The sequence below is a fragment of the Gavialis gangeticus genome, unplaced genomic scaffold (assembly GCF_001723915.1).
Source record: "Gavialis gangeticus isolate Ggan-Ray unplaced genomic scaffold, GavGan_comp1, whole genome shotgun sequence".
Taxonomy (NCBI): Eukaryota; Metazoa; Chordata; order Crocodylia; family Gavialidae; genus Gavialis; species Gavialis gangeticus.
Genome location: NW_017729025.1, coordinates 16,864,780 through 16,875,089, shown reverse-complemented (window position 1 = coordinate 16,875,089; position 10,310 = coordinate 16,864,780). Strand labels below are relative to the sequence as shown.

Genomic DNA, 10,310 nt, shown 5'->3' with positions numbered 1-10,310 from the left:
GGGGGGGGGCTCCAGCCCCTGCAGAGGACCCAGAAATGGACCGGAAGTGCTTCTGGTTCTCTTCCAGGTCTGCTGCCGAGCGCACTGGGGAGCCTCCCGTGCTTCTGTGGGATGCTCCATGTGCTCCAGCATCGCAGTGTTCACAAGCCCCTGCTACCTAGAGCTATGTAGAAAAAACATTTAAAGTTGTGTCTGTGTCTGAATCGCAGAATATTTTTGAGTCTCTCTGAATTGATTCGGAGGGTTCTGATTTAATTTGGAGAGATTAAAGGGTCCTCTGATTTGATTCTGATTCAGAGATTTGGCCACCAAACTGGGCCAAATCTCCGCCGAATCGAATCAGGGACCAAAGCTTCACACAGCCCTACTTCCATCCCCCTGAGCTGTGTCCTTTAGAGGCACTGGCTAGAATTTAACCAAATATGGTGGCTAGAATTTGACCAGCTATGTTGTATGATCCCTTACCATTCACTAAGTGAGAGTTTTGTATCCTCCCATAACCCCTGTGTAGCTCTGAACTGTTCATTTGCTTCTTTGCCTTTTTTTCTTCAGTTTGCAGAAGCTGATTAGCAATTTCTTGTATGAAGTCAATGTCAGTGGCACACTGATTCAATTCTTGTTCCAATTCATGTAACGATTTTATCCTTAATTCTTTGGCCAGGTGCTATGCAAGGTCTTTAATAATGATCCTCTGTAACCTCACCAGAAGCCTCTTTAGCACAAACAGACCAAAATAATTGCACTGAATATTGTCTTTGTTCCAGTTTGTCTAGTGTGCTTAAAATGGTAACACAGATCAACTGTTTAAAACATCTTGCCAGTCATAACCTAATTTGTTTTCTTAGCAATTGCTCAATAAAAGGCTTTACAATAGAAAAATGGAGGAAATTTTGGAGGGTATTTTAAACATTACAGGCCTCACTGATATCAATAATTTCAAAAGGGCTTGGGTTTTACATGGTCTCTTTATTATATTTTCCTCTGAATAAAAAAATGACACATATTTAAAGTCACTTCACCTAACTGCATAGATTTAGAGACAAATCTACAGGAAACGCCTGGTTTGGAACACTTAAAGACTCAACCAGTTTAGAGCCAGAACCAAGTCTCAGTTTCTGAGGCTCCATTTTTGAGAGGATCAGAAAGAGAACTAATTTCCAGTTCGGGTCTCTGCCTCTATTTAATTGAAGTTCCTAGCACTCACCTTTGCTATCATCTTCTGCAAATTCTCCTTTCCCAGGTAAGAAGTTTGCTGTGCAAGAACATTCTCTTGTTTCTCCATAATACTTGTCAAACTATTTTTGTAGCTTTGATACTGTTTCAGGAGCTCCAGGACCCTGGCACATTGCTCTTGGCTGTTATAAAAACAAAATTATTTACTGTGCATGTAATAGGGAGCAACCCCTGCCCCCTCTCTTTCTTCCATTTAAAAGTGATTTTACATTAATAACTTATATTGATACAGAACCTTTCATCCAGAAAAGTGAGTTTCTCCCCCGGGGGGAGGGGGTGGGTGGTGAAACCAGCAGCTCTTCTACAGCACACCATTAACATTACACAACTGTTCAGGGCAGGAAGAGGAAAATATCACCTCCAGCCATAGGGGAGTCTCAGTGCAGAGAAAGTTAAAATTTGGGCAGCACACTGGTATTCATTTATGGTAACTCTTTTCAAAATAACCTCATCAGAACCCAAGACTGGAGGGACCTCATGGCTCTCCAAGCCCAGCCCCCACTATGGCAGGCAGCTGTGTTGTATGATCCCTTACCATTCACTAAGTGAGAGTTTTGTATCGTCCCATAACCTCTGTGTAGCTCTGTACTGTTCATTTGCTTCTTTGCCTTTTGTTTCTTCAGTTTGCAGAAGCGGATTAGCAATTTCTCGTATGAAGTCAATGTCAGTGGCGCACTGATTCAATTCTTGTTCCAATTCATGTAATGATTTTATCCTTAAGAAATAAGGAAATAAAGTACAGTGCTATATTAAAATAGATCCTGGGTGATTTTTCCGTGTAATTATGTGGCTCCTTGGAAACATAACGTGAACTATTTACATTGCCTAGTCTAAAACACATTGATAAAAAAATGAAGGGCCAGATCCTCAGCTGATGTAATTTGGCACAGTTCTTCACTGGAGATATTCCACTCTGAGAACCAAATCCAATATTTTATAGGCCAGTGTGTTCTATAGTAACATAGCTAATTATAGTACATTCAAATACAAAATGTCACTCTGCTCAATTTACTATCTCCAATCATGTGTCCTTGGCATGAAAAATATGGTAATATATGGATTTCATAATTCAAGCAATCAACAGCCAATTAAAAATGGTCACAATATATCAAATCTCTTTTGGCTCCATGGCAAATGGATGTCTTGAAGAGGAGAAGCAAGACTCCTAAAATGCAAAAGTATTATCAGTTAAGAGGTGAGATACATAAAAATGCACTGACATTTGATATCCATCACCATTTAGCAATATATTGTGAAACTCTTATTTGGCAGCGTACTGTGTGTTGCAAACCTTCCTGATACCAGATGAGGTCACATACCCTTCATCCTCCACTCAAACAAAGTATACAGTAATAATTTGAATTAAAGAAGTAAAAATTTGGAGATGACTTAATTAACCATGCAGGCTTTGATCCAAATGCACAATGTAAAGCACAACTCCAACTTCAGTGGGGTTGTTTGATGCTTGAAATTCTACACATGCTTAAATACTATCCTGGATTGAAGCCATGATGAAAATACCTACAGAATGTATTGAAATTATTAATCAAATTTAACATATCAAAAACCCCCCACACCATACCTCTGTTGAACAGCAGGAATTGTTGGATCCCTCAAGCCTATTTTATTCATCTTATCATGTATATCTTGAATATTTTTTAAAAGCACAGAATTTCTTCTGGACAAAGTCTCCTGTAATTCGTATTCCTCGGTGAGCTCCTGTTTATCTGTCTGGCCACAGGCATCATTTACTGTTTCCAATAAAGTTGCAACCAGTTTTTCACAGCAAACCATCCCTTCACATTCAGCATCTTCCCAATGGATATCAACTAGACTCAGGCGTTCATCCAAACATTTGGCCTCTTCTTTCAAATGAGAAATTTCTTGCTGTGCCATTTCTTTCCATGCAGTCTCTTGCCCTGCAGGTTCTCCAGGCTGCAATAGACTTGCAGCACACTCAATAGAAAGTTTGACTTTTTTTAAAGTAGCCAAAAAATCATCTAGATCTTTAAGGACTTTTTCGCTGACCTGCATTTTATGATTCATTTCTTCAGATTGCTTTTTATATTTATGCATCAGCCTGCAGGCAGCTTGGAAATCTGCTGGGTTAAATTCATCTCTTGTTGAGCTGTCTAGCTCTTCCAGTTGTTTGCATAGTTCAATATGATTTTCTATAGATTTCTGGATCTCCTGAAATTGAAAGAATTATGGCAGGGTTACCAAAGTGGAAGAGAAACTGTATCTTGTATTTCCAGCAAAACATATAGAAAGAAAAAAATTCACATAACCCCCCCCAAAAAACTGATAATGTGAAAAGCACAGAGAAGAATGTCTTCAGCTTTTTGCTGTTTGGTCTTTTCACTTAAGACATAGCCACTCATAAGAGAAAACAAGAAGACATTAGGAATTCTACTTTCTCAGAGCATGTTTATATGTGAGCTTTAATGGGCAGTAGCCCATTTTAACGTTCATTAAATCGTCACAAAAAACCTGTGAGCTTTTGCTAATGCACATTAAAATAAGCTAATGCTCCTTTTCAAGTACCTCACAATGGAGGTACTAAATTTAATGCACATTAGCAAAAACGCATTAATGAATGTGTAGACGTACCCTCTGTGAGTAAAATATGTATGTATTAGAATTCTGTTTGCGAAGTCTGAGCATTATGAGGTCATGTAATGCTCAGAGGAAATAAACTTCAGGGTTCACAGCTTCAGTGTAAATCTTGGAATAGGTACAGGGGAGGCCTGGGAGAGTCAGAATTATTTTCAGAGTTGAAACAATTAGACCGCAGGGACCTCCCTGCCAAGAAGGGTCTCAGACTCATAGGGCTAAGTCCTGTTTCACTTTATGTGTCTAAATGGCAGCTGTGTACCTGCAGCTTTTGTCACTTGCACACAGTCTTGGATTCAGCATTGCCCATGCACGCCAACTGAGAAGCTCAGCCAGCTTGCACTCTAGCCAGACAGCTGCACAACAGAACAGAACTGCCCAGGTTGCACATATAGCCAAGTAAATTCCCAGATTTTAGTTGCAGGTGCACCAGGAGCTATAAAACTAAGTGTGCTGCCCAGCTGAGTGGCACACATTGTTTTGACAGGTCCTAATACATTGGGAGCCTGGCATTGGGCTGCTGCAGTGTACAGTGAGCTATAAACCCTCGTGTGCCAACTAACTAGGTAGCACACAGGGTTTTTACTCATGCCTAGCATGAGACCCTGGGATTTGGCTGCCATAACCCAATTCCCGGATCCCCCTGTGCCAGGATCTATAAAACCATGTGTGCTACCCAGCTGCATGGGACACAAGGTTTTGACAGGTCCTGGGTAGCCACACATTCAATTTAAGGCATGATGCAAACAAGCCACAAAGTTACTCTACGTTATATGTGGAATATCTTTGTGGCTTATTTACTTCATTATCACACCTAAATAGAGGTGCACGTGTGCGGGGTTATTATTTTACACCCAATCAACCTGTTAATCATGTCTTAAATGTAACATGTGTCAGGGGCCTAAAGGTCTTCAGGGAGACAGATCTGGATGGTACAATTCCCAGAATAGGCAATGGTCATGCTTGTAGCAGTCAGAACTTCTTCAATTCAAGCCTAATAAAAAACAGATAGGTGGAGACCAAAGTCATACTAGATGGGAGGAAGAGTCAAAAGCAAGAAGTGATATTTATGATTCCGTTATGAATGGGTCCAATGAAGGTATGCTTACCTTCCCTCTGCAGTAGCAATATTATTCACAGAAAAGAGGATAACACATGCTGTTAAACTCCAAAAGGGTCAGAACCTCTCAGACTGCTAAAGACACTCCCAGATCCCTGAGTGAGAAGTGCCATACAGTTCCTCTTGTTCTTGCCTGTCCAAATGCCTAATTTTGCAGGGTTTCACACTGTTCCCATGTTAGAAAACTGAAACGTGCCCTTTGTGTTTATCTCTTACCTTCAATTGTCCATAAATGAGAGGAATATTTGTCAGAGTCAATAGCTGTACATCCTTTTTGTGCAGCTGCTGATATCGTTCACATAGAAAATTGGATTCATTTTCTATTGGCAAAACAAGTTCCAAAGCAGTCTTTAATGATTTCATTCTACAAGAAAGGGAAATAAAAATGAACACGAGCAGCAGCCAGGGAAAAGGCACTAAGCATGCAGCAGGACAAAAAACCGCACAATTTTACTGTAAACCTACTGGCCATTGCATAGATCTGCCGAATACCCTCCTCACACATAAAGGGGAATTTTGCCTAAAAAGTAATCGGGATCAGACTCCACCCTATGTATTTTAATCAAAAGGTTGAAGGAAACTCCAAAGATAATCATGTGGAAACTAAAACTTGGTCTTATAAAAGTTTGCTCTTTAAAGTTCCTAATGCAAATGTCCCTAAATGTTTATTGGTATATTGTACATATGACAGACAATACTCCATAAAATACAGCGAGACTGTGTTAAGTTTATATGATTTAAATCAAACAATGCCAAAATTAGGAGACCTCATGCAATTTTACCTCTGCCTTGCAGAATGCAAAATATGCACTACCCAATTTTATGTGTTTTAATGACATGAAAACATACTGCTCCTCAGATAATGTGAAGTAAAGCCATGTAACGTTATTTTATACCTGGGATTTAGAACAACCTGAAGCTCATTCCATTCTCTTTTCAGCTTGTTTCTCATTTCAGAAATAGTAAGTTTCTCTGATTCATCCACAAGATTTTCTAACTTAGATGCAATAATTTCAAACTGCATCCAACATGAATTAGCTTTACTCTGTAAAACCTAAAATAAATGTACATAGTTATAAGACTGAAAATGGCAGTACATAATACCTCATGCATTTGAAAATTACCTTCAGTAGTGTTACTATACACTAGAAAGTATCACTTACAGTTATGATTGCCCGTTACAGGCTTCCCATTTCAAGGCCCTATTGTTAACTGTTTCTAACTTTGCTAGGCTTTACCCACTTCGACTAAAATTTTCCAAGCCAGGTATCTACCTCTGGTTTCTACTTTTTATTTGGAAAAGCTTCAACAGAATGGTCCAGTCATTTATCAAGAATGATGGGAAAATGCATTGTTTTGCACATGTTAAAAACAAAATAAAACCAAAAAAACTTTCAACCATTTATTTGAGAAAAACTAGCATCTCCAGGCTTGGAGCAATGATTTGGAATTTTGCAGAAAGGATGCCTTGATGGTAGGTACATACCTTTTACCATCTCTATGAAAATTCTCCAAATACGACCAAGTTACAAGCCTTCGAACAATCCTATTTTGTACAGGTACAACAGAGACCAGCTAGAGCTAAACTGTTCAGAGATTCCATCTACAGTGATCATTGCCCCGAAGTCCTACATTCAAACCTGGCTACTATGCACCATCTCTTCAAAGCAACAAAAGATACCTTAAGCCAGGGCTACAAGGATTGAGTGGTATTTTTTGCTCTTTCCATCTGTTAGGAGGAATTAAGAGCAGGAACACTGTCTCCCCTGTTCTTTGCAGCCCTTTCCAGGCATAGGTAACGAGTAAAATACAGTAAGGAATGCTTCACTTTGCAAGCTTCACGCATGGTTTTTTTTATGTAATGTGACAAAATAATGTTTTACTGGCAATTCAGACCTTTACAAATGACAAGCCTAGATTAATTGTGCAGGTAATGGGGCAAATTGTCCTTCCAGCCACACTGGCACAATTCCACTTTGTGTATGACCTCAGTCCTGCAAAGTAGATTTAACAGGTTTCATAGACATTAGGGCTGGAAGGGACCTCATAAGATCATCAGGTCCAGCCTCCTGCCCAAAGGGCAGGAAGTCAGCTAGAGTCAAAGAATCCCAGCAAAATAAGCATCCAAGTGTATCTTAAAAGTGTCCAGAGTAGGTGCTTGCACCACCTCTGGGGGGAGTCTATTCCAGGTCTTGGGGGCTCAAACAGTAAAGAAGTTTTTCCTTATGTCCAGTCTAAAACGGTCTTGCAGGACTTTGTGACTGTTGGACCTTGTCATCCCTTGGGGTGCTCCAGTGAACAGGCGTTTCCCCAGATCCTGATGCACACCCCTTATGTATTTATAGGTTGCCCTGAGCCTGTAAATACATAATTGCCAAGCTGAAGAGCCCCATCCTTTCTGTGACTGCTGAGCCCTCAGGATTCCCCTTGAATGCAACAGCTCTTGCAGATGCTTATTACCCCCTAGAGCATGCTCAGCATCTTGAAGGAGATTGCCCCAAATGAGAAAATATCATAATTCCTTATTCCTAATGCATTAACATTGTACACAAGTGACATGTTTGTGAAAACACTCAGTATCTACCTCTAGCTCACACAGTTTATTCTGAAGGCATGAGGCATCTTGTATTTCACTGGTAAAACCAGACACAACTTCATCTTTGATTCTTTGTAAATGAAGTTCCAGATTACTTTTCTCTGCATCAAAGCTAGGAAAAAAGCAGCAGTTTTTAGACGTGGCATTTTTTTAATATGGTTATTTTTATTGTAACAGAAGACTCTGATTTGCTAGATCACAGCATGGCATTTAAAGTAAGTTCAGCAATTTTCTAATATAATTTTTGCCTGTTTTCCAAACAGAGCAAACATTGAAGAGCATTTATGCATACATTTGAGTTACTGCTCACTTAGGTGTAGATATGTGTATGTGAATGACAGTTTGCATGCTCTCACAGGAGTTCTGGGTGTGCAAAACCAGCCATTCTTTAAAAATCTGGTCCACCATATTGGCTTTACCAATATGGTGGACCAGGCATTTATATACACCTGAAGCACAGGTCTCCCTCACCAAAGAGGAGATATGAGCAGGAAAAAAATAACTCCATCGTTGCTATAAAGATCTTTAAAAATATTTTGCTATTGGAGCAACTAATTGTGTAACTAATCTACATGGATACTCAAGCAACATTTGGTGTAAGTAGAGAACAGTATCCAGCATGGATAAAGTAGTCCAGATCCATACCATTTTAAATGTATTTTCAAAATTTCAATATCCTGTTGTCTATTAAACATGTATGTATTCTGCCCGTTAAAAATTACCTCTCTAATAAGGTCTTTAATGCCAAATCACCATGTTTCTCTGACTCCTTTGTACAGCTTTCTCCATTCTGATGTTTCACATCCATTTCCAAAATCTCAACTGTAATAGGTCCTGCCAACTAAGCAAGTGTGAAAAAAATCAATTATGATGATGTCTGTGTTACAATATAACTGTACATTCAATGGAAATCAATAGGCACATGCACACACACACGCGCACACACACCCACAAGAAAGAAACAACCGATTTCTTGTTTGACAATAACAGATCATAATGACAGATGTTTCCTTCACATCCTCAGCTATTGGTGCTTATGCTGTGGAGACTCATGTTGAACTCTGTGTAGGTCATCAGCATGCTTTGGATATCTTGTTGACAAGTACTCTACTGCTTCTGTGCATTATTTTTATGTGAACTATTATGCTCCTGCACCACCCTAGACAAGACTTGTTCCACCATGTCATACAAAACTTGTAGACTATCATACTTTCTTCACGTTGGAAACTATTTTAAAAAGCTTTATGTGTCCAATCTTTTAATACAGATACGATAATTTTTTATAAAATTATATTATAGAAAAATATTATGTTTTATTTTAATAGCAATATTAAGACCTCTTAACCTGTTACTTCTTTGTTTCCTCTTCAACTTGTTCAACAGTTTTAGCTACTGTGGGGGGAGATGCAATCTGACTGCAGTATTTCAGGCGTGGCTCCCCAGTGTGAGCAGCTGAGCTCTATCCCAATGCCAGGGGCCAGTAAAATGTCTATGCCCCACTTATATTCTATTTTGAAGACTTATGTGGGATTGCCCTTTGCACAGGGGTGAATACCTTTCAGGGAGAGGAACTGGAATGTGAACACTTCGGACAAGAGTTGTCTCTTGAATAATACTTGTACACAGAGGTGCACTGATATATTGGTTGCATATCGGATCGGCACCAATAAAAGGAAAATTAACATCATTAGCTGCCAGCTTTTTAGGGGCTGTGTATTCAATAATGTCACTAATAAATGCTGCATGGATGCATGCTACCACATGCATGCATGCGGCCAGGAATGCAGTCAGGCAGCTTGGAGAGGAGTGTCCTGCTGGTAAGCTTATGGGGGAGAAACGAGAGTGGGGGGGCAGGGACTGGGGCAGGGGCTGGGGTAGGGGCAGGCGCTGCGCAGCCAGGGTGATGAATGGGACCCCGGGGCCGGGAGTGGGGAGGAGCTGTGGGTGGCTTGTCCAGGGGGAGCAGGGGAGTGAGGAGGAGGGGGCAGCTCCCTACCACAGTGTGCACCCCTGGGGGAGACATGGGGGGGCATGTGCCCCCCCAAATTTGTGCATGGGGTGGATTTGGGTTGTCTGCTTCAGGCTTGGGGCCAGGGGCTGTGCCAGCCTCTTGTCAGCAGGGGAGCTGGACCAGGCCTGGGCTCAGAGTGGCGCGCTCAGCTACACGAGGTGGGTGGTGGTGGCAGTGCTGGGTGGGATAGCTACAGGTGGGCTTTGGGGAATTTAGGGTGGCTATAGCCTCACAAGCGTCCCCCTAGCACCACCCCTGCTCAGGGCACTCCACTCTGCTGCCTTTCCCTGATAGTTTCATAGTTTCATAGTAGCTAGAGTCAGGAGAGACCTGAACAGATCATCTAGCCTGACCCTTTGCCACAGGCAGAAATGAATGCTGGGTTCACAAGACCACAGACAGGTGATCATCTAACCTCTTTTTAAATTTACCCAAGGTAGGGGTGAGGACTACTTCCCTAGGAAGTTGGTTCCAGATTCTGGCCACCCTAACTGTAAAATATTGCCTCCTGATCTCTAACCTAAACCTATTCTCTATCAGCTTATTATCCTTGTTCCTCGTCACCCCAGGTGGTGCTGGGGAGAATAGGGCTCTTCCTATTTGCTGATGATCTCCCCTGATGAGTTTGTAGGCAGCCACCAGGTCCCCCCTCAGCCTCCTCTTGCCGAGGCTGAACAAGTTCAGGTCCCTCAGTTTCTCTCATAGGGCCTGTCCTGCTGCCCTCTCACCACATGGGT

The 10,310-nt window shown here is 41.1% G+C and overlaps 1 protein-coding gene across 1 annotated transcript in view; it reads right to left on the bottom strand.

Annotated features, from left to right (window-relative positions):
* The window catches only part of SYNE2 (spectrin repeat containing nuclear envelope protein 2), a 352,391-nt gene that overhangs the window by 245,710 nt on the left and 96,371 nt on the right, over positions 1-10,310 (bottom strand). Inside the window, exons 24-30 of the mRNA XM_019518445.1 lie at positions 8,285-8,403; positions 7,551-7,674; positions 5,863-6,020; positions 5,183-5,330; positions 2,816-3,423; positions 1,769-1,948; positions 1,205-1,355 (exon numbers count right to left, since the gene is read on the bottom strand). Of these exons, the coding sequence (XP_019373990.1) occupies positions 1,205-1,355; positions 1,769-1,948; positions 2,816-3,423; positions 5,183-5,330; positions 5,863-6,020; positions 7,551-7,674; positions 8,285-8,403 (1,488 nt within the window). The remainder of the gene's footprint in view (positions 1-1,204; positions 1,356-1,768; positions 1,949-2,815; positions 3,424-5,182; positions 5,331-5,862; positions 6,021-7,550; positions 7,675-8,284; positions 8,404-10,310) is intronic.